The sequence below is a fragment of the Tupaia chinensis genome, unplaced genomic scaffold (assembly GCF_000334495.1).
Source record: "Tupaia chinensis unplaced genomic scaffold, TupChi_1.0 Scaffold000317_1, whole genome shotgun sequence".
NCBI classification, from domain to species: Eukaryota; Metazoa; Chordata; class Mammalia; order Scandentia; family Tupaiidae; genus Tupaia; species Tupaia belangeri.
In genome coordinates, this window is record NW_006159810.1 from 1,252,654 (window position 1) to 1,277,606 (window position 24,953).

General features: G+C 43.6%; 1 protein-coding gene across 1 annotated transcript in view; it reads right to left on the reverse strand.

Annotated features, from left to right (window-relative positions):
• FEZ2 (fasciculation and elongation protein zeta 2) overlaps positions 1 to 24,953 on the reverse strand; it is a gene marked incomplete at its 5' end in the record, with an annotated part of 60,955 nt that overhangs the window by 13,009 nt on the left and 22,993 nt on the right. The window contains 1 exon segment of the mRNA XM_014588912.2: positions 22,637 to 22,905. Within this exon segment, the coding sequence (XP_014444398.1) occupies positions 22,637 to 22,905 (269 nt within the window).

Genomic DNA, 24,953 nt, shown 5'->3' on the forward strand with positions numbered 1-24,953 from the left:
AGCAGGAATTTCAAGTGTCCAGGTCCGAGACTGGAACTGTGGTTGAGTACATGGGAATCCAGCAGTGTAGCCGTTACGCCATCTGCTGGCCCCCTCCGTGTCATTTCTATGATGCTGATGTTCTCAGCCACTTTTCAAATCTCTGTGATAACTAGGAATCGCTGCTCCCTGAAACCCTCCCCCGGATTCTTAGACACACTCTGAGATATCTTCCTGCCTATCTGGTTGCCTCTTCCTTTACTCACCTCTTACTGGTATTCCCCAAAATGTAGTCACTTTTTTCTCATGCACACTGCTGACAGGTCCACTCAACAACTTCACCTTCCATTCCCATAAACCTATATACCACTGACATCAGGCAAGGGTTTCAAACAAAGATAGGCAATAGTGTTGAGTAATGTTAGCTATTCTTACTGGGTTTTTTTTAAAGATTTACTCGATTTTTTTTTTAGGATAGGGTACAATGTACTCACCAGAGAGAGAGAAACAGAGAAAGTGAGGAAGCGGTTTGCCAGGTCCGAGACTTAAACCGTGGTCAGCCGTGTCTGAGACCAACATCTCAACCATCAAGCCATCTGCTAGCCCAGCTATTCTTTTTTAAAAATTGTTTTATTTCAACTTTATTTATTTTAATTTGACTAGAGAGAGACAGAGCAAGAACAAGAGAAAGAAAGAAAAAGAAAGCAATCTGCCAGGTCCCGGACTCAAATCGTGGTTGGCCAAGTGGGAGTGTAATGCCCTTAACCTCCACACCACCTGCTGGCCCCTAGCCCAGCTATTCTTAGTGTAATTTCCCTCCTGAGCGTCAGACTTGTATGTCTAATGGCCAGCTGGATATCTGTACCGACCATGTGTTTAATGACCAGTGGGGCATATCTACATTCTTACCTATACTTAATACCTGTATTCCTAAAATTTATCATATCCAAAACAGAGTTCACACTTCTCTCCCCTACCAACAAACCAAAATATAAAAATACTGTTCCTAGCTTCAGCATCCTACTCCTTGATCACTGATTTATTCATTCTTTCAAAAATTACATTTAGACAGATACTATTCTAGGTATAAGGGATACAAAATGAACCTATCAGTCAAGGCCCCTTCCACCCTCAGGACCTGACCTGCCACTGTCATGGAGATGCCGAAAGTGAATGAGAAAATCAACGGGATAGTTGCAGATACCACAGGCCCTGTCGATAGCTGCAACACGGCAACTGAAAACTAGATATCTACTTTATACCAGGAGGGCAGCTCTCAAGAGTAAGTGACATCTGAGCTGGTACATGAATTATACACCCATCCCAGACTAGCCACAAAGGACAATGGACAAGAGACCTTTTCAGAGAAAGCCAGCAGCGGCCAAACTGGCCAACCAAGGAGTCTACTCTGCACCTAGTACACAGGGGTCTCGCCATTCTTACCCAGCAGGATAAGACACAGTAGCTAAGGGGTTTATGACTTTCCCCTCCTTCCGATAAGTCTTTCCTGCAGTTTTTATTCTCTCCCTTTCTGTGGGCTGGGTGTGTTGGAATGGCTGGCTTCTCCTCTGGGCCATTCGAGCTGACGGTAGGGTCAGAGGTGTGGGACTCGAGGCTACGCGTAGTTAAGGTGGACGAGACTTATGTTTCTCCCTTCGGAAAAGGGGTACATGTGCTTTATCTATGCGTGCCCAAATCAGCAACCACTGGGCCAACCTTAACACCTCCCTGCCCTGGTGCCCTGATCAAGTCAATCTCCTTGATCTCTCTGAAATTCAACTAGTTTTCTACTCCGGATGTCTCTACTTGGCTCAGTCCTCACATGAATGACTCCAAAGGCCTCCTAACCGCCTCCTAATCTCCAGCTGCCTCCTTCTACTTTGCTTCCTTGAAAACAATGAAGTTACTCTCCCGAAAGATAAATCTGAACATGTAACTGTACTGCTTTGAGTCCTTTTTGGTTTTTACCAACTACCTCAGAATGGCATATATTTTTCTATAGCTATTTCAAACATGTTATTTTCTTAGCATGGCAAACACATTTGTCCATTTTCTGACTTCCACTTGGTCCCTTCCACGACCTCTTCTTGGGTTACTTCTTCCCTCGCCTTCTAGCATTTCCCCTCAACATCTAGCTTCAGCCATGACAAAGAGCTCGCATTTCCCCAGACGTCCCTGGCTGTCACCTGCAGCTGGCCACATACACCAGCCCCTTTGCTCTGTCCCTGGCCTCTCCTTCTCCTACCTATCCTGGGGATTCATCTCAGGCTCCTCAGACCCCTACACCAACTAGGGGCACCAGTATAAATGCACACCCCTACCACGGGGCAGTGCCAGACACGGGAAGCACGAACAGCATGGGAGCTGCTTGGAATTTAGCAATCATCCCATGGCGTCCACCCTCCTCTACTCGGCACTGTGACGATCCAACCCAGATGATTCTGGTGGCGGCCCTGTGACTGCAGCACGTTTACCAACATCGGTGGCCTCTAGTCACCAGAATGTGAGGTGCACGGCCTCCTACCCTTCTCCTCCCCGCCCAGTTGTGACAATGACAAATGTTTGCTGACACTGATTCATGTCCTGCGAGGTGAAACTGACCTGGTTGAGAATCATTCCATTAAAGTACACTGGACGGTCTGTCATCCCATCCCCTGCCCTGCAGGCAGCCCAGCCCTGGGGAGCTGAAATTTATCCTGCATCCCTAATATTCAGCCCTGGAACATGAATCAGGATCAACAAACGCTTGCCTAGTCATAGAAAAAGAAAAGGGAACCAAAAGAGTTTCAATGGAGGATAGAGGGCACAAGATTTAAAGGAAAGCAACAAAGAAAAAAGAAAGTTTTAGTTAGGTAATTGCTCATAAATTCAATGCAGTTCTCAAAATCTTTTAGGAAATAATGTCAGGTACTTCTTCGTATGTTCCAGAAAGCACAGACCAGCCCCCAGTATGCAGGCAACACCTAACAGTGACGCTCTAACAGTGACGCACCCTGCAGGGCTCTACACAGACGACCACCCACACCAGTGGAGTACCGGGAGGCACACCGTATGTCTTAGTCAAAGGCCGATACATGTGAATCAGAACACGTTTAAGCCGTCAAGTGCTGAGTTAGAACTCAGAGATGTGGACTCCCTTCCAGTTTGGCCACTACCTTGTGACATAAGCCCAGTCATCAAGACTGCAGAGACCTGCGTCCCCACCAGTGAAACAGACGGTTAAGTGGTTTTTCTTTTGAAGGGCTTATTTGTAAATTCCACAAATCTGTGAATTAAATCAAGAAGATACTTTTTTTTTTTTTTGAGAGGTTTTGCTATAGGGTGCATGTGCTCGCCAGAAAGACATAGAGATAGAAAGCGAGAAATCACCCCCCAGGGGGGATGGCTACGCCACAATCCCTTTTCCGTCCGAGTCCCAGACCTGGTGGCTTAAACTCATGCTGGGCGCGTATATGATCCAGCAGTGTAGCCGTTACGCCATCTGCTGGCCCCCTCCGTGTCATTTCTATGATGCTGATGTTCTCAGCCACTTTTCAAATCTCTGTGATAACTAGGAATCGCTGCTCCCTGAAACCCTCCCCCGGATTCTTAGACACACTCTGAGATATCTTCCTGCCTATCTGGTTGCCTCTTCCTTTACTCACCTCTTACTGGTATTCCCCAAAATGTAGTCACTTTTTTCTCATGCACACTGCTGACAGGTCCACTCAACAACTTCACCTTCCATTCCCATAAACCTATATACCACTGACATCAGGCAAGGGTTTCAAACAAAGATAGGCAATAGTGTTGAGTAATGTTAGCTATTCTTACTGGGTTTTTTTTAAAGATTTACTCGATTTTTTTTTTAGGATAGGGTACAATGTACTCACCAGAGAGAGAGAAACAGAGAAAGTGAGGAAGCGGTTTGCCAGGTCCGAGACTTAAACCGTGGTCAGCCGTGTCTGAGACCAACATCTCAACCATCAAGCCATCTGCTAGCCCAGCTATTCTTTTTTAAAAATTGTTTTATTTCAACTTTATTTATTTTAATTTGACTAGAGAGAGACAGAGCAAGAACAAGAGAAAGAAAGAAAAAGAAAGCAATCTGCCAGGTCCCGGACTCAAATCGTGGTTGGCCAAGTGGGAGTGTAATGCCCTTAACCTCCACACCACCTGCTGGCCCCTAGCCCAGCTATTCTTAGTGTAATTTCCCTCCTGAGCGTCAGACTTGTATGTCTAATGGCCAGCTGGATATCTGTACCGACCATGTGTTTAATGACCAGTGGGGCATATCTACATTCTTACCTATACTTAATACCTGTATTCCTAAAATTTATCATATCCAAAACAGAGTTCACACTTCTCTCCCCTACCAACAAACCAAAATATAAAAATACTGTTCCTAGCTTCAGCATCCTACTCCTTGATCACTGATTTATTCATTCTTTCAAAAATTACATTTAGACAGATACTATTCTAGGTATAAGGGATACAAAATGAACCTATCAGTCAAGGCCCCTTCCACCCTCAGGACCTGACCTGCCACTGTCATGGAGATGCCGAAAGTGAATGAGAAAATCAACGGGATAGTTGCAGATACCACAGGCCCTGTCGATAGCTGCAACACGGCAACTGAAAACTAGATATCTACTTTATACCAGGAGGGCAGCTCTCAAGAGTAAGTGACATCTGAGCTGGTACATGAATTATACACCCATCCCAGACTAGCCACAAAGGACAATGGACAAGAGACCTTTTCAGAGAAAGCCAGCAGCGGCCAAACTGGCCAACCAAGGAGTCTACTCTGCACCTAGTACACAGGGGTCTCGCCATTCTTACCCAGCAGGATAAGACACAGTAGCTAAGGGGTTTATGACTTTCCCCTCCTTCCGATAAGTCTTTCCTGCAGTTTTTATTCTCTCCCTTTCTGTGGGCTGGGTGTGTTGGAATGGCTGGCTTCTCCTCTGGGCCATTCGAGCTGACGGTAGGGTCAGAGGTGTGGGACTCGAGGCTACGCGTAGTTAAGGTGGACGAGACTTATGTTTCTCCCTTCGGAAAAGGGGTACATGTGCTTTATCTATGCGTGCCCAAATCAGCAACCACTGGGCCAACCTTAACACCTCCCTGCCCTGGTGCCCTGATCAAGTCAATCTCCTTGATCTCTCTGAAATTCAACTAGTTTTCTACTCCGGATGTCTCTACTTGGCTCAGTCCTCACATGAATGACTCCAAAGGCCTCCTAACCGCCTCCTAATCTCCAGCTGCCTCCTTCTACTTTGCTTCCTTGAAAACAATGAAGTTACTCTCCCGAAAGATAAATCTGAACATGTAACTGTACTGCTTTGAGTCCTTTTTGGTTTTTACCAACTACCTCAGAATGGCATATATTTTTCTATAGCTATTTCAAACATGTTATTTTCTTAGCATGGCAAACACATTTGTCCATTTTCTGACTTCCACTTGGTCCCTTCCACGACCTCTTCTTGGGTTACTTCTTCCCTCGCCTTCTAGCATTTCCCCTCAACATCTAGCTTCAGCCATGACAAAGAGCTCGCATTTCCCCAGACGTCCCTGGCTGTCACCTGCAGCTGGCCACATACACCAGCCCCTTTGCTCTGTCCCTGGCCTCTCCTTCTCCTACCTATCCTGGGGATTCATCTCAGGCTCCTCAGACCCCTACACCAACTAGGGGCACCAGTATAAATGCACACCCCTACCACGGGGCAGTGCCAGACACGGGAAGCACGAACAGCATGGGAGCTGCTTGGAATTTAGCAATCATCCCATGGCGTCCACCCTCCTCTACTCGGCACTGTGACGATCCAACCCAGATGATTCTGGTGGCGGCCCTGTGACTGCAGCACGTTTACCAACATCGGTGGCCTCTAGTCACCAGAATGTGAGGTGCACGGCCTCCTACCCTTCTCCTCCCCGCCCAGTTGTGACAATGACAAATGTTTGCTGACACTGATTCATGTCCTGCGAGGTGAAACTGACCTGGTTGAGAATCATTCCATTAAAGTACACTGGACGGTCTGTCATCCCATCCCCTGCCCTGCAGGCAGCCCAGCCCTGGGGAGCTGAAATTTATCCTGCATCCCTAATATTCAGCCCTGGAACATGAATCAGGATCAACAAACGCTTGCCTAGTCATAGAAAAAGAAAAGGGAACCAAAAGAGTTTCAATGGAGGATAGAGGGCACAAGATTTAAAGGAAAGCAACAAAGAAAAAAGAAAGTTTTAGTTAGGTAATTGCTCATAAATTCAATGCAGTTCTCAAAATCTTTTAGGAAATAATGTCAGGTACTTCTTCGTATGTTCCAGAAAGCACAGACCAGCCCCCAGTATGCAGGCAACACCTAACAGTGACGCTCTAACAGTGACGCACCCTGCAGGGCTCTACACAGACGACCACCCACACCAGTGGAGTACCGGGAGGCACACCGTATGTCTTAGTCAAAGGCCGATACATGTGAATCAGAACACGTTTAAGCCGTCAAGTGCTGAGTTAGAACTCAGAGATGTGGACTCCCTTCCAGTTTGGCCACTACCTTGTGACATAAGCCCAGTCATCAAGACTGCAGAGACCTGCGTCCCCACCAGTGAAACAGACGGTTAAGTGGTTTTTCTTTTGAAGGGCTTATTTGTAAATTACACAAATCTGTGAATTAAATCAAGAAGATACTTTTTTTTTTTTTTTGAGAGGTTTTGCTATAGGGTGCATGTGCTCGCCAGAAAGACATAGAGATAGAAAGCGAGAAATCACCCCCCAGGGGGGATGGCTACGCCACAATCCCTTTTCCGTCCGAGTCCCAGACCTGGTGGCTTAAACTCATGCTGGGCGCGTATATGTGCATGCCCAAGATCCTATGAGGAGATATACGCGCTGAGCATGAGTTTAAGCCACCAGGTCAGGGACTCGAACCACAGTCAACTACGTGGGACCCGTCCAGTGACATAGCCATTACACTATCTGCTGATCCTGATACCTTTTTAAAAAAAAAAAAAATTTCACCAGGACCAGCAGACAGCATAGTGGTTATGTCGCTGGACTCCCACATAGCCGACCACGGTTCGAGTCCCGAACCAAATGGCTTCAAAAATCATGCTGGGCATATGTGCATTCTTGCCCAAGATACCAGAAGGAGAATCGAGGAGAAGGGATTGCAGTGTGGCCATCCCCTCTGGCGGGTGATTTCTCACTTTCGCTCGTTCTCTCTCCCTCATTCTCTCTCTCTCTCTCCCCCTCTTTCTCTTTCTCTCTCTCCAGTGAGCACATGCACCTTGGGGGGATGGGGGGAACCTCTAAAAATAAATTTTCTTGCTACAGGGCACATGCACTATAACCAGAGAGAGATAGAGAAAAGTGAAGTGACCCCCAAGGGGAATGGTCAAACACAGTCCCTTCTCTGTTTCTCCTTTTGGGATCCTGGGCATGTATGCACACACACCTGGCTTGTTTCTCAAGCCACCAGTTCCAAGATTTGAACCACACTATCAACAGTGTGGAACCTAGCATCCTTACCCACCACATCACTGGCTGGCCCAACACATTGTTTTGGCAAAGGCAAGAAGGCAAATCAAAACCACAAAAATACACACACACACACACACACACACACACACAGGACAAGGTCATGTGAGGTTGTAACACAAGCGCTGCAAAAGAGCAGGGTTGCAGAGTCCACGCTCGTGTGCTCACTATTGCAATGGCTTCCCTTTCTCATGAGGAAACGCATGCATTCGGAGCAGAGAGACCGGTCATCTTCATCCTTCCACTCTCCCATGGCACCTGGGTAGCAGCAGGCATCTGTATCTGCTAAACTGAAGCTGGAGCACTCCCAATGCCCGAGCCCAAGTCTTAGAGCCTGTGATCATTGCACCCTGTCATGAAGCCTCCCCGCTTCTTGCAGGAGAGGGGAAACAGAAAGAGACAAAAAGTAAAACTAATCTGAGTGTTGGGGCAGGCAGGTGGCCCAGTATGACACTGGACTCCCACATAGCCAACCAGTTCAAGTCCCAGGCCTGGTGCCCTGAGAATCACACCTGGCATGTGTGTGTGCATGCCCAAAATCCCAGGAGGAGAATGGAGGAGAAAGAAGTGCGGTATGGCCATCCTTCTTGGGGGGTGATTTCTCACTTTCCCTCTCACTATCTTTCCAACGAGCACAAGTCGTATGCAAAAACCTTATTAAAACACACACACACACTAATCTGAGTGTGAACAGAAGATGACTAGAAAGTTATACCATGGTATTCTTAACAAGTGCACTGAAGAGTCCAGTCTAGAAAATCAACATGACACTAATAAAGAAACATAAAATATTAAAATATCATTAAATATTATTAAAACAATATTATAAAATTAATAATATAAAATATTATTAAAACAATAAAACAATCTTGCTGGCATGCCTGTACAATAATAGTGTGACTGCGAAGTGAAAAGCCCAGGAACAGTAAAAGAATAGCGGACAGAAGCTCGTGACCTGGGAGGACTGAAGACAAGAAAGCGTGAGGCACTGCGAGTAGAAGGGGGAACGCGAGCTCTGTAGGGACGCATCATAGATTTGCTTTCATAACTGCCCTATAAATTCCCCCAAAATAATGCACCCTTTTGGAAGGCAAAATGAATTTTCAAAAGATAAAACCTCGGGGGCAGATTAAATTGACTTTTTAGTAAACGTCACCTCGTTTAGAAACACTACATTTACAACCTTGAGAGCAGATGCGGTATTATTAGGTGCTTATGGCGCTTAACTGGGCCAGAGGGAAGATTTTCTCTATGCTTACAGTTATAAGTAGGGGAGGGGGAGAGAGTGAGAGAAGAGGGATTTGGGGAGGAGGGAGAACAGCAGGGAAGGGGAGGAGGAGGGAGAGTGGGAAGCTTTTCCTTGTTGAACATTGTCAAGGTCGAAGTACCATGGACCTGAACTAGGTCTCAGGGTTACGCTTGCTGAATGAAATGAAGGGCATGAGAAACTGCTACAGTTTTATTAAAATGAACCATTCCAACATTGGCTCTGTCGGAATCTCCGGTCTTTCCAGCATTTAATCTACCACTGCACATTTGAAATAAAGAATCCAAATGCTCACATTCGAAGTGAAGAGCTGGTGGGGATTCTGAATCTACAGTTATAGCATCAGTCGATGCCTTTCCCACCGCGTCTTTAGGAAGGAGGTAACGCTTCTGTAAAACGCCCTTCTCAGAGTGGAATTTTGCATACGAGCCCATTTACAGGCAGGAAAATGACTAAGCGCTACAGTATTGACTTTGTTGTCCCCCTCACTGAAGTCATATGGCAAGGACAAGGGAAGAAACTGAATACAAGGCTTTGAGGGTGTTATTTATATAGAGAATGCCCACAACCACCTCTGATCATTCTCTTTCCTGGAATGGGCTATGAACTAGAAGTCTCAGAATCAGTCACTCTCTGGCAACATTTCTGAGACAAAACTTGGAGCACCAAAGTGTAAACAAGACACAAAAGGTTTGGGGGTTCTTTGGGGTTTTGTTTTTTAACGTTTTTGCCATAGGGCACATACATTCACCAGAGAGAGAGAAAGAGAGAGAGAGAGAGAGGGAAAGTGTGAAAACTCTTGGTGGCTAGCCATGCCACTATCCCTTCTCTTCATTCCTCTCTCGGGAGCTTCAGCACGCATGCACACACACCTGGCATGTTTCTCAAGACACTGGGTCCAGGAAATCAAACCATGGTCAGCAATATGGGAGTCCAGTGCCTTAGTCACCATGCCACCTGCTGGCCTCAGACACGAAAGATTTTTTAAGGCCAGCTCGTGGCGTGGTGGTTAAGACAGCTGGGTGCTACATGGCTGCCTAAGTGGTTCAAGTCCCAGACTTGCTGTGTTCATGTGTGCTCCAAATCCCCGAAAATCCCAAAAGAAGGGAGAGATAGGAGAAAGTATGAGGCCATGACCGTTCTCCATGGTGAGTGCTTTCTCACTTTCCCTTTCTCCCTCTCCCTGACTAGAGCATGTGCCCCTGACATATTAAAAAATAATAATAATTTAGGAAAAAATCTATAAAAATAAGAAAGACAAAGATATGGGCCACGCTACCCAAGCTCATATACAATATGCCTGCATAGCTCAGAAGATGAAAATTCAGCCCAAGACCTCTTGCACACACTTCTATCAAACTCTGCTCATCCTCGCTCCAATGCATGCTGGTTCTGTGTGCCTCTGCTGAGCTTTCGTTTACTAATTTATGGAATGGTAATAATGACAATACTACCCACCTTGCAGGGCTGTTGTGAGGGTTACATGAAATAACCTATGGGAAGCACTTGGCATGGTGCTCAGCAAACATCAGTATTCAAAAAAAAAATCTTGGCTATCTTCCTTTATAATAGCTAGGTAACATTTTAGACATAGCTCCCAAAGAGAAATAATAACCACACTTTTCTCCAGAGCAGCAAAATATTATTTCAGGTTCTCTTAATTTAAATAAAATTATACTAGGAAATAATAAATTCCTGATTATAGTCCCTAGTTTAGAGGACCAATTATAAGAGAGAAGACACTGCTGTCTACGAATGAAGAAAGAAATATGCCAAAAAGCTTAAACAGATAATCAAGACACAAAACATGAGAAGAATATAGACTGCAAAAGCAATAATCAAATGTAAAAAAAACTATAAAGTAAAAATATTCAAATAGCTAAGGTAACAGATAATACTTAAGATATAAAAGTAATCTTTTGTTTTGATACTTCAAGTCATATTTTAATGTGAATTATATAAAGGAGTTATAAAATTGATTCAAACAAAAATTTTCTGATAAAAAACAAATCTAGGGACCAGCAGTTAGCATAATGGCTATGTCGCTGGACTCTCATGTAGCCTACCACGGTTCGCGTCCTGGACCCAGTGGCTTAAACTCACGCTGGGTGCATGTGCGTGCGTGCCCAAGATCCCGAGAGGAGAACGGAGGAGAAGGGATTGCGGCGTGGCCATCCCCCCTGGGGGGTGATTTCTCGCTTTCTGTCTCTGTCTGGGGAGCGCATGCACCCTATAGCAGAAACCTCTCCAAAAAAAAAGAACAAAAGAAACCTCTCCAAAAGAAGTAATGTAATATTAATATGAAAACTAATAACTGCCATAACTTTCGAAGCCACTAAAACCAGTGAAAGTCATTAGTTTGGACAATTTCTTAAGTTCTTGCCTGATCTTATGGGTACTCTAAGTGTATATTAAGAATACAATCTCTGGGACCAGCAGATAGTGGAACAGTTATGTCACTGGACTCCCATGCAGTCGACCATGGTTCAAGTCCCAGACCCTGTAGCTTAAAACTCACACTAGACATGTGTGTGTGCATGCCCAAGATCCCAAGAGGAGAATGGAGAAGAAGGGATTGTAGCATGGCCATCCCCTAGCAGGTGATTTCTCGATTTCTCTCTGCACACACCCTATAGCAAAAATCTCTCCTAAAAAAAAAAAAAAAAAAAGGAATTTCAGAAAGTCCACTGAAAAAATGAAATTAAAGTATGAATTTATTTGGTACAAAAAAATTTTAAATCTATGCATAGCTTTTCCATAATATGCACTTCCCATGAACTGCTTGAAAACTCTGCATACTAACGACTTCCTCGAGGTCACCAGGTGGCACAGCGGCTAATAACACTGGCAGCCCACGTGGCTGACCAAGGTTTAAGTCCTGGACACAGTGGCTGAGAATCACACTAGGAATGTATGCATGCGTGTCCAAAATCCCAAGAGGAGAAAGGAGAAGAAGGGACTGAGATGTGGCCATCCCCACTCAGGGGTGATTTCTCACTTTTCCTCTGTCTCTCTCTGGTGAGTGCATGTGCTCGCTATCAAAAACCTTAAAATAACAATAATAATTCCTCTTCTGAGGCCAGCAGGTGGCAGCATAGTGATTACAGTGTGTCGGACTCCCACATGGCTGGTTCAACTCCCATACCTGGTGGCTTAAAAATCACATCAGTCATGTGTGTGTGCATGCCCTGAAGCTCAGGAGGATAATGGAGGAGAAATGATTGTGGCATAGCCTTTTCCCTCCACCTGGTGGAGGGTGATTTCTTATTTTTCCACTCACTGTTTCTCTCTGGCAAGCATACCCATCCGATAGCAAAAACCTTACTGAAAAAAAAAAAAAAGAAAAAGGAAAATGACCTCCCCAAGACAAAGAAATCAAGAAGGGACTCCTTGGGGCCAGAAGTGATGCAGTGGTAATGCAACTGGTCCCACATGGGAAGGTTCCTGGTTTGCTACCTGGTGCCAACCTGAATACACCAGGCACACACATACACAAGCTCATGATGCAGGCTGGCAGAGGCTGGGGTGTGGGGGCATCACAGCACGAAGACCCTGTTGGGATGCCTGTGCGTGTGTGTGCGTGCGTGTATGTGTGGACATGTGTGCCTCTGTGTGTGTGCACGTGTGTGTGCATGTGTGCATGTGTGTGCGTGCGCATGCATGCACCCCTCTCATGGAATATAAATAAACTTAAAAGGGGCAGGAGAGATTCCTGGTTTTTTACATTAATAGCAGGGTCATGAAGGTTCACTGTTGCAGTCCAACACCAAGAAAACCACTGCAGAAAATTCAAAGTAGATGATAATTACGATGGCTCGGCCCTGCTGAGCAGCCTGTCCGTGATGACGAATCACATATGTGATGGCAGTCCCACGAGACTACGGGAGACTATAGCACACAGCCTAGGTGAGGGCATACCACCCAGGTCTGTGCAAGTACACTTTATGGTGTTCTCACCACGATGAAATCATCCAATGACATGTTTCTCGGAACATGTGCCCATCATTAAATGATGCGTAAAAGTGAGACATTTTATATAAAAAATTGATGGTGACATATATTGCTCTAGGCGATATTATCTTTCATAAAATAAATTTGTTCTACATTTAAAATAAGTCAGAATTCAGTTTCAAATGATCAAAAGAATAACCATTATATATCCAAGCTTTTCTCTACCTTACAACAACCTTCCAAGGCCATAACATTAATTTTTAGAAAATGCTCTTTACAATAAATAAAAGGCAGAGAAATGTTATTAAATGCCAAAACAAATTACTGTTGAAAATGTGTTAACATTTACATTCAATGATGTGTACAGAATGTATACCTTCAGGCACCACTGCTTAGAAAAGGGGGGGAAATTAAGTCCTCTTTCTACCTGTAGTCCCTTCTACGTTCTTTTTTTTTTTTTGGAGAGGTTTTTGCTATAGGGCGCGTGCGCCCGCCAGACAGACAGAGAGAGACAGAGAGATAGAAAGCAGGAAATCACCCCCCAGGGGGGATGGCCACGCCGCAATCCCTTCTCCTCCATTCTCCTCTCGGGATCCTGGGCACGCACGCACACGCGCCCGGCGTGAGTTTAAGCCACCGGGTCCGGGACTCGAACCGCAGTCGACCACGTGGGAGTCCAGCGACATAGCCACTACGCTAACTGCTGGTCCCTACGTTCTCTTTTTTTTAAAAAAAAATTTTTTTTAACTTTATTTATTTATTTTTTAATTTGACCAGAGAGGAACAGAGCAAGAGAGTGGCCAGGTCCAGGACTCAAACCACGGTTGGCCATGTTGGAGTCCAGCACTCTTAACCACCATGCCACCTGCCAGCCCCTACATTCTTTTTTTTTTTTTTAAGTTTACTTATTTTATTCATAACAGAGAGAGTACACAGAGAGAGAGAGAAGGACAGAGAGAGAGAAGGACAGAGAGAGAGAGAGAAAGGGAAAGGTGAGTACCCTCAATAGGGCCTGGTCACATTGTGACCTCCGTTCCTCAGCCCTCCAGCTTACCAGGATCTTGAGCACACCAAACAAATGCCCAGGGTATCAGGTCAACCAGGCCAGGGCTCCAAAACCATAGTTTGTCACATGGCTTCCAGTACTGCAGCTCAGAATGCTACCAAAAACGCCATAGAGACTAGGCCTCCTCTCCCTTTTTAAACCCCCTTTATCACTATGTGTAAAGACAGTGTGCCCAAGACACTGCCAACACTTTGGTTCCTTTTGTCTGTCCCCAAATCCAGATCACTGGTCTACCTGCTGGCTATCTTTACCTACCTCTATCAGGACACACTGACACAGCACAAGGGTCTGTGGTTAGGCAGGGAGCTTGCAGCCAATGGCCTGGAGATGGCCTGGCCAAGGCGTCACCACCTATGGGTAAAACTCAGACTGCTGCTGAGGTCCAGAGGAAAGAATAAATCCACACACCCTTGGGATAAAACACAGTAACATTTATGTTTGTAATAAATTTTAGACATAATACAACTATCTTTTATCTATATAAAATTACTTAAAGTTCTCCCCCCCCCCATTTTTATCTTTACTAAATCTAAATCAGGGCTTGGGAAACTTTTTCTATAAGCAGCCAAATAGTAATTACTTTTGGTGTTGCAGGCCACACGGCCTCTGTTATAACTCAGCTCCCTCCTGTAGACAGAGCAGCCATGGATGATACCTAAATGAATGGCTATGATTGTGTTCCAAAAACCTTTATTTATAAAACACATGGAGGAGGGCCAGCAAGAAAGGGTGCTGGACTCCCACCTGGCCAGCTACAGTTCAAGTTCTGGACCTGGCAGCTTGCTTTCTCACTTTCTCTTTCCTCACTCTATTCCTCTCTGACCAACTCTAAATAAATAAATAAAGTCAAATAAAATAATTCCTTTTAAAAAATAAAACACATGGAGGCTCACCTTAACCCTTGGGCAGTAGTCTGTCTTGCCAGTCCCTTGTTTAAACTGGTTTAATCATCTTGGCAAATGTGTAAATAAAACAATCCCAAGTTAAAAACCAGGGGAAAAAAGTCAGGTTCGTGTATTTTTAAACAAAAGCTCCAAATTCAAATAGATGTGTCAAAACAGTCCCTTCTAGGCTGAGACGTGGGATAAATTAGTATAACTTGAAGCTAATCTAATAGTAGCTGTCTAAATAAAAAATAAATTTCTCTTACCTTCAAGTCAACTGTTGTTAAGATTAAATGAAAAACTATAACTGGGGCATTTTTGCATGTAAAAAGGAAACAAAATAGATTGGCAATTAATCATTATATGAGCTGAGTCGTAAGAGCAGAGCAATGAATCTGTGAAAGAAAACATATACAAAAAAGATCTATCAACTAAGCCCTTGCTTTTCCCCATCTTTAAACAATTATATCTTCATAAGCCCAAAAAGCAATGAATTAGGGTAATATCATTATTTTTTTTAGTGAGGTTTTTGCTATAGGGCACATGCGCTCACCATAAAGACAGAGAGAGACAGAAAGTGAGAAATCACCCCCCCAGAGGGGATGGCCACACCGCAATCCCTTCTCCTCCATTCTCTTCCCGGGATCTTGGGCACACATGCACACGCACCCGGCGTGAGTTTAAGCCACTGGGATGCGAACCGCAGTCGACTACAGGGGAGTCCAGCAACATAGCCATTATGCTAACTGCTGGTCCCTATATCAGTCTTTATACAACAGAGTTTCTTGTTTTCTCTGCTACTCCTTAGTCATTGGTCGCTAATACCCCAAATGTTTTCAGGATAAACTTTTTCAGGGCAGACTGAAGTAGTCACACATGCTTAATGATGCCGCAAATAACATACCAGAAATTCTCTCTCGAAAGTTAAAAGTGATAAGGCAAACAGAAAAGAGAATATTATTGATCACTATCTTTCAACCACAGGCTTAGAATGAACGACGCATGATCTTTAATTCAAAGATATTACTGGATGCCCCGAGAGAGAGTATGTTTGTTGTGTTTTCATCCATACAACTTTACTAAGGTATGATGCTAAGTAGCTAAGCAATGTCCTCACTACTTCAGATAACTCAAAACAAAAAACAACTACTTGCAATAAATTACCACATAATCTGATATACTTCAGCTTGTTCTTAAACTCAAGGGAACTGCTAGTGAAATTCAATGACCTGTGAATATGTTTGATATAAAAAGAAGCATGGACAAAAAGAAAAAAATATTCCCAGTAGAACAATAATAATTCAAATGCCACAAATCCAAATCCACTGGGGTTCAAGCCTCTTTACAGTAAAGTTTTTCAGTTCAATAAACATGCACTGAGTGATGTGCAAAGAACCAGAAATGAGGTGAGGCACTGGGGAAACAACGTGAATGCGTCTTTTAAGACGCTCAAACTTGGGACCAGCACTTGGCGTAATGTCACTGGACTCCTATGTAGTCGACCGCGGTTCGAGTCCTGGACCCGGTGGCTTAAACTCACACCGGGCGCATGTGCACGCGTGCCCAAGATCCCAAGAGGAGAATAGAGGAGAAGGGATTGCGGCATGGCCATCCCCCCAGAGGGGTGATTTCTCGCTTTCTGTCTCTCTGTCTCTCTCTGTCTTTCTGGCCAGCATATGCGCCCTAAAGCAAAAACCTCTCAGAAAAAAAAGAAGCGTGAACTCAGTCTAGCAGGTTGCATGGTGGGAAAGTGCTGGACTCCTACTAGGTTAACCATAGTTTGAGTCCCGCATCTGGTGGTTTGTTTTCTCACTTTCCTCCCTCCTCATCAAATTAAAATAATAATAATGATAAATAAAATTAAGTAATTCTTTAAAAAAAAAGTCTGAACTCTATCAAAGGAAAGATTTAAGCTAATGCATGCAGGCTGTATGGTGCTGTAATATGAGAAGTATGTACCTTCAAAAATAAATATGAATAGTATCTCAAATATGACAGAACAGACAACTCAGAAAAGCATAAAAGGTCAACAGATCAAATCTTGTTTGACTATCTGATCAGCATAATAAAAGGCTAATAATGCCTATTGTTGGTGGGAAGAGTGGGGAAATAGTGCTTCTTTTACATTTCTGTAGAGCAATTTGAAAAGCTGATCAGGTAAAGTCATTTAAAACTACATTTTTTGACCTGGAAATTCTGATTTCAGTAAGTAGACTGTAGGTTCACTGATCAAAAGAAAAGATGTAAGAAAAATATTCAACTTCCAGGAAAATCGCAAGTGGTGCAATTGTATAAGTTGCCAGTTCCTAAAAGATATCCAAGGGGAAAAATCTAGTAGAGTTGGACACAGATAACGACTAGCATTTAACTCAGGGTGTAAACTAGTCTTACATACATTATATCATTTAATCCCTCCAAAACTCCAAGGCAGAAGACCTAGTGGCAGGACCTTGATTCAAAAACAGCTCTTATCCCAAAGCTCTGAATCAATGTGCTATTTCGCCCCCGGGGCTCTGGCATCAGGGAGAAATTCCAGGGTAGAAGTCTAGATGTTCAGGTTTATCTTTCTTTTACTTGGTTATTTAGCAGAAATTTACTGGGTACCTAATGCAGGACCTAAGGATACCAAAAAAGTAAAGTTACATTTCCTATCTTTTGAAAACCACAATGGCATGAAAATAGAACAAAACAAAATAAAAATTGCAACATGATATGAGAGTGGTAAAAAGTAGAATAACATTAACTCTAAAGGAGAGTAACATTAACTTTACTAGATTCTGCATTGGAGGAAGAGTTATGGGAGAAGTCTAAAAAAGTAAGACAGGGCTTGACCATTTTGAAGGATGAGTTAAAGTAAACAACCCCGAGAAAGGAGGGTCATTCCAGAAAAAGAGAATGGAATCTACAGAAGCACCCAGACTCAAAATAGTACGGTCAGTTCAAAGAAATACGTGGAGGTCAGTGGACTGCTAGACAATGCCCTTCGACAATTCCAGTCCCTATCCTCCTCCACCTCTCTCTCCTCCAGATGCTGCAAAACAGGACAAATGGAAAAATAAAGTGTTCTGTTCTCTTGACCTGAATTTCCCAGATCTGCCCCTCCACCCTCCTCTTCAGAGATTGAAAAGACCTGCAGCTTTCCTTGCCAACCAGGAGAGGCAATGATAGCCAACTCACCCACCTTCCCTCCCTCCCCTTTTTTTTTTCCCTCCGATTTGACCAGAAAGGGACAGAGTGAGAGTGACAGTGAAAGCGAGAGAGAGAGAGAAAATGAGAAAGCAAGCCATCAGTCAGCCATGTGGGAGTCTGGTGCCCCTAATCACCATCCCACCTGCTGGCCTCAGTCTTTTAGTTTCTCTTTTTTTTTTTTTTTCTTTGAGAGATTTTCGCTATAGGGCGCGTGTGCTCACCAGACAGACAGAGAGAGACATAGAGACAGAAAGCGAGAAATCACCCCACAGGGGGGACGGTCACGCCTCAATCCCTTCACCTCCATTCTTCTCTCGGGATCTTGGGCACGCACGCACACGCGCCCGGCGTGAGTTTTAAGCCACCGGGTCTGGGACGTGAACCGCAGTTGACTATGTGGGAGTCCAGCGACATAGCCATTACGCTAACTGCTGATTTCTTTTTTATTTTCTTTGTGGCATTTATTACTGCTTGAAATCACCCTGTTATTCATTCTTTACCTTGATTATTGCCTGTCTCTCTCATTAGAATACAAGTTCTGGGAGGACTCTGTCTGCCTCCTCACTGTATCAGGACAGCACGGGTCTCAAAGAATGCCCTTGACAAATATTTGTGGAATGAATGAATGCTGTTTAATCTTACCTGACCCATAATATGATTATTATTTTTAAAATGAACTCGAGGGATCAGCAGATGGCATAATGGTTATATCGCTGTAGTCAACCATGGTGCTAGACCCAGACCCGGAGGCTTAAATCTCACACCAAGTGCATGTACATATGTGCCCAAAATCCCAAGAGGAGACTGGGGGAGAAGGGACCACAGCGTGGCCATCCCCCCTGGGGGCTAATTTCTCACTTTCTGTCTCTCTGGCAAGTACATGCACGGTATAGCAAAAATCTCTCTTAATAATAAAAACTAAAATTAAACTCAAATCAAGATCACATTTCACTTTTATAAAACACTCATTTTCAATGTTTAATAGTTTCGTGCTCTAATAAAATGTTCTAATGTCCTAAATAACACCCCTAAGCCCCCCTACTTTTTTTAACTGCAGCAAATGTTTGAAACAACACATGTCTGCAAAATGAACATCTAGCATTTAACTCTGCTCTATACCCACTCGGTTTATTTCTTTAGAGTATCTCTGAACCAATAAAAAGAGCAGTTAGCAATTTATACCAACTGCAAACTGATGCACAGTTTCAATAAAACATGCTGGAAGAAAAATGGAAGGAGGTTATTCCATGTATAAGGACAAAGTCCAGTTTCTGCTAATAAAACAAAACTACCTCAGGGAGGAAGAAAACATGACTGACATCGTTGGAGAAACAGTGAACACATTAACATCTGGAAGAAAGGCACCATTTCTTAGAAATCAATGTCACTGATGATTTTAAACTCAGAGATCAAGCCTTGCCAAAAGTGCATGGTATATGAATGGAGGCCAGCTCGACGACAGCAGTAACGCACTGCTCACGTGACGCTGGGTCCCCATGGCAGACTGTGGGTGGTTCCCTAGCTGACTCGGAAAGTTTATGATACCGGCTGGCAGGGACCACTTGCGGTGGGGGACTACAGAATGAGACCCTAGCTTCCCCTCTATCTTTCATGGAAAAAATAAACTTTTAAGAAACAAAGTTTGGCGAGATAAGAGCTCCTGGAATTTGTTTATCTAATGGTCATTTCACTTTCAGGTTCTTTTGAACAACCTATCCCTATCTGCAGAGTCACAGGTTTCAGGCTACTGCCATCCCAATGGGATAAGCTTTCAAAGCATTTTAGCCTGTAAAAGATGCAGGAGGACCAGGAGATATGTCATGGTTACATCACTGTACTCCCATGTAAACAACTGCGGTTTGAGTCTCAGACCTGGCAGCCTAAAACTTACACCAGGCACATGTGTACGTGTGTGCGCGTGCGTCCCCAAAATCCTAAGAGAAGAAGGGATTGTGATGTGGCCATCCCCTCTGGGGAGGTGATTTCTCACTTTCTGTCTCTCTGCCTCTCTGTCTCTTGAGTGAGCACACGTGCCCTATGGCAAAAATCTCTCATAAATAAATAAATAAATAAATAGATAGATAGATAGATAGATAGATAGATAGGTAGATAGGTAGGTAGGTAGGTAGGTAGGTAGGTAGGTAGGTTCGGGAAACTATCAGTAGTACAAGTTGAGCCATGCCATTACTGCCCTGATTAAAATATTTGTCACAAAGCTTGTTCCATGACCTGGTGGTTAAGGTAGCCAGATCTCCAAGGTCAACCACACAGTTCTAATCCTGGCCCCGGGCCACTAGAGACACACAGCGGGTGCACGCATGCCCCAAATCCCAACAGGGCAGAGAAATGGAGGAAAAGGGATTATGGAGTGATGACGCTCCTCTGTGGGGGTGCTTTCTCCCTCTCCCACTTTGGCAAGTGCACGTGCCCCTCTGCAAATTAAAAAGAAAAAAAAAAGAAAATTCTAAAAAACAGATCAGAACTCAAGAAGAAAATTTGGAAAATCAAATATTGTGAAAATATGTACCATTATTATGAATCTATCTCAAGACTAATGAAGTTTAAAGTAAGACCTAACTGTTGCCTTACCTAATCCCTTTCTCAATATAAATACCACGTAAAACTACAAAATGGTTCTACTCCAACCCTTTTTATATGTGAGTGACAAAAGAAAGCCTTTAAACTCCTCTGAATATAAATTCATTTTTCTCAGCCAAGTGTTAACACTCATAAACGGAGGATTTATATGTAATCCTGAAAAGCACACAGGCAGAAATGATCCTCCATGCTATGACTTTTCAACTAAGCATTTTATTTAATCCCATGTGTATACTAGGGCAATTTAAAGGGTGCAGTTTTTTTTTAAATGAGACACAAATGCAAAATATTGTCCCTGATATTTTAAGGCAAACTTTCTGGGATTCTCTACTCAAACAAATCCAAGGGGTTTTTGGTTTTTTTCTTCACAGTAATCATTAGGAATAACTAAATAACTACCTATCAATCAGTACCAGCCTTTGTCAAAAATAAAAAATGTCCAGGGATCAAGTGGCATGGAGGTTAAGGCCTTGGATCCCATGTGGTCCATTTCACAGTTTGAGTCCTGGGACCTATGGCTTAAAAAACACACTGGGTGCATGCATGCATGCGCAAAATCTCGAGAGAAGAATGAAAGAGAAAGGATTGCAACATGGTGATTTCTACTTACTTTCTCTTACTTCCTCTCTCTCTCTCCCTCTCCAGTGAGCTCATGGCACCCTATGGCAAAGAATCTAAAAATAAATAAACATTAGATATTGGAAAACTTTTCCAAAGTCAATTTATACGTTAAATCTAAGTAGGTACCAGTGCACAGTCCACTAACAAAATGCAAATTTATTTATAAGCTAATGATGAGTGGCCTACACAGTGAGACTCTTTTTGTTTGTTTGAACATTCGTTGGTGACCTAGCAACCTAAAACTGCATGCCTTTTCTATGATTCAAGCAGCATCTGGTAAATGACGTCTACTTTCCCTAGCTAGTCTACTTTAAAAAAATAAATAAATCTGGACCAACAGTAGTTCGGTACCTAAGGTGCTAGATTCCACTTGACCAACTCCATGGTTTGAGTCCTGGATCTGGCGACTTAAGAACACACCCCAGATGTGTGTGTGCCTGTGTGCCCAAAATTCCTGGAGGAGAATGGGTTGCGGTGTGGCCACCCTCTCTGGAGGGTGATTTCTCACTTCTCCTCTCTCTCAGGTGCAAACACACATACCCTATGGCAAAAATATTAAAGCAAAAAAGAAATCAAGACTAGTCAAAACTATCATTTCTATTATTGCAAGCTGTAACAGTCAGTTTACGATCTGTATTACCATGTTCTCAATAGCACAGATTAAAAGGGTAAGTTTCCTTTAGAAAAATGGATCCCTTTGCCAGCCATCATACTCTAAAAATTAAACCGGTATTTATTTCTTCACATGCAAACAGATCAAGATGGGAATACAGAAGACCTCAACTAGCCATGGAAAAATGAAACGGCCAAAAATATCAATAAGAAAATGCCATCTTGTAAAATTAACAGTTAATGTTCAGGATAAAGTTGAATCAAATGTAATTAATAGGACCACTTAAGGAAAAATTTTAAAGCTGAAAGAAAAAAAAAAAAAAACACAAAGGACCCAATGTTCTCCAGTCACGAACATCCTAGTCAGCCAAATATTCAGGCCAGTGGCTAATGTCACAGAAGTGCCACGGACATCTCCACAGCCCAGTCATGCTGTTAATCAGGAGGAACCCGCTTACAAATCAATCTCTACTTTTAGGCTCGGCTCAGTGCTGCTACCCCTAAATGTCTTATTTCTTAATACGCAACTCATTTGAGTTAAGCAAAAATAGGAAAATAAAACCATTCATAAGCCCACTGGTCAAACACAAAGAACCACTATTATTAACCTTTTTATGGACTAAAAATGGTCACTCGCTAAAGCTTTTCTTTAAGGCAGTTTCCTTCTTCTCCCCCTCCATCCCCTGCCTGCTCACAACATTCCTCAATTTAACTTCCCTCTTCGACATTTCTGTATAGAATTTTCTAGATAACCTTCATACCCTTTACCAGGTAAACAGCTTTCTGGAGAAGCTGAGCACAGAGGAATTCTGGATCAGAACCTGCTGTGCTCTGGGTAGAGGCACCACAGGCCTGCACGTACGTGACAGCTGCACCTGCCACTGGCCCAGGGTGCAGGGGCTACCCCAGAACCCGTTTCCTGTGTCCCAGACCTCCCGCGAAACATCACTTACTGTGCCAGGCATGTGGCTTCTCTCGTTCTTCCCATTCTGCGAGCTGCCATTTTTGAGTTTCTTTTTCTTTTTGGTTGTTTCTTTGTGCTCTTTCTGTTTGTTTTGCACTTCAATAAGAACAGAAATAAAGCTGTTTTTCACTTCCTTCTCAAACTCCAGTTCATCCCGGAGTGCCAACTGCTGCACCAGCTCCTCCGAGTACTCCTTAATGGCGGTCTCGATCTCTTCCAGTAGTTCATTGAGTTCAGACACTGACAGCCTTTTTACTCCTGTGACCAAACACAAAGGACAGCAGGGACTAAGACTGAAGTGTTTCAAAGCAGCACAACAGGGTGTTTTCATGCCACAGAGCAGGAAAAGAAAAAAGAAAAAAATCTGTTTAAGCAATTAAACTGACCGTTCGTGATCTCAGAATCCCCTAACACTTCTAGAAGGCAGCTCTGAGTAGAGGCGGGTAGGCAGTAGCTTCTCAGCTGGCCGAGAAGAAAAAAATGACATCATTCTCTACTTGCATCCATCATTCATCCCACAAGTAGAACTTCAGTCAAGATGGCAAAAGCTCGTACAAGGAGGAGAATGAACACACACACACACACACACACACACACACACACACACAGAGGAAGAGCCCAGAATCCAACTGGGCACAAGTGAATAGGAGGGCTCTCGGTCACTTCCTAAGAGAAGACTCAATTTGAAAGAATTCAACTAAATATATATTTAGTCACATAGGCCTCAATTTGTACCATTTCTTGGCAATTCGAAGGATGAAAGGGAACATCCCCCATTTCAGTTTTTTCTAAGCACTTTCCTCTCATGTTATCAATAGGACGCTGTTACGGTCCCTATCCCAATACCTCAAGAAAGTGACTGTAATTAGAGACAGGGTCTTTAAAGAGGTGACCAAGTTCAAAGAAGGTCATTAGGCTGGGCCCTGCTCTGTCTCACTGGTGTCCTTATAACATAAGGAGATTAGGACACAGGCGCACACAGAGGGACGACCACATGAAGACACAGGAAGGCCGGGGCCACCTGCAAGCCCAGGAGAGACCCAGGGAGAAATCAAACCAGCCAACACCTTGGTCTCAGACTTCTGGCCTCCAGAACTGCAAGGACATAAATTTCTGCTGTCCGAGCCACTTAGCACTTTGTTACAGCAAACTAACGTAGACTTTGGCATCCGTAGCCAGTATCAGGACTACACCTTGGAACCAGGACTCCCACAAGACCAAGCTCATGCCTACAATAGCACAGTCAAATAACTATCTAAAAAATATATTCAATCTGGGGACCAGCAGTTAGCGTAATGGCTATGTCGCTGGACTCCTACGTAGTCAACCGCGGTTCGCGTCCCGGACCTGGTGGCTTAAACTCACGCCGGGCGCGTGTGCGTGAGTGCCCAAGATCCCGAGAGGAGAATGGAGGAGAAGGGATTGTGGCATGGCCATCCCCCCTGGAGGGTGATTTCTCACTTTCTATCTCTCTGTCTCTCTCTGTCTGTCTGGTGAGCGCATGCGCCCTATAGCAAAAACCTCTTCAAAAAAAAAAAAATATATATATATATATAGTCAATCTGACCTTCCACAACCTAAAGAGAGTTAATCAACTAAGCTTTAGACCGCTGGTCATGCCATAAAAATAAAAATAAGTGACAACATTTAGTTGTCACATAGACCCCATCACTGTCTATTCAAGAAAGGGAGCCATCGCATAGTAACAATTAGATACTCATGATATTCACAAGCTGGTTGTAGTCATTCAACAACTTTTCATGACAACCGTACAGGTCCCAGGGTTCACTATTCTCAGGTACATCTGACAGATCCACAGGTCCCAAAATTCTTTTTCTTTTTTTTTAAGATTTATTTAATTTTATTTATTCATTCATTTATTTTAATTTGACCAGAGTGAGAAAGAGAAAGGAAGTGAAAAAGCAAGCCACCAGGTCCAGGACTCAAACCATAGTCAGCCATGTGGGAGTGTCCAGCGCCTTAAACACCACACCATCTGCTGGTCCCAGTCCGAAAATTCTTCACAGGAACAAAGACAAACATTATTTGTACACACAGGAATTATTTGCAACAAATAATTACTGGGTATCAACTATGAATTTAGTTGGGCAATCGGTTTATTAAGGACTGAACTGTGTCCCCCCTAAAAATGCATGCTGAAGTCCTAACCCCTAGTACCTCACAATGTAATAGTACCTGGACATACAGAATTTACAGAAAGGAAATCCGAATCCAGAAAGGTACAGGGGGAGGATGATGTGAAGAAACAGGGAAAAGAGGGGCCTCAGAAGACATCAGTCCCATCA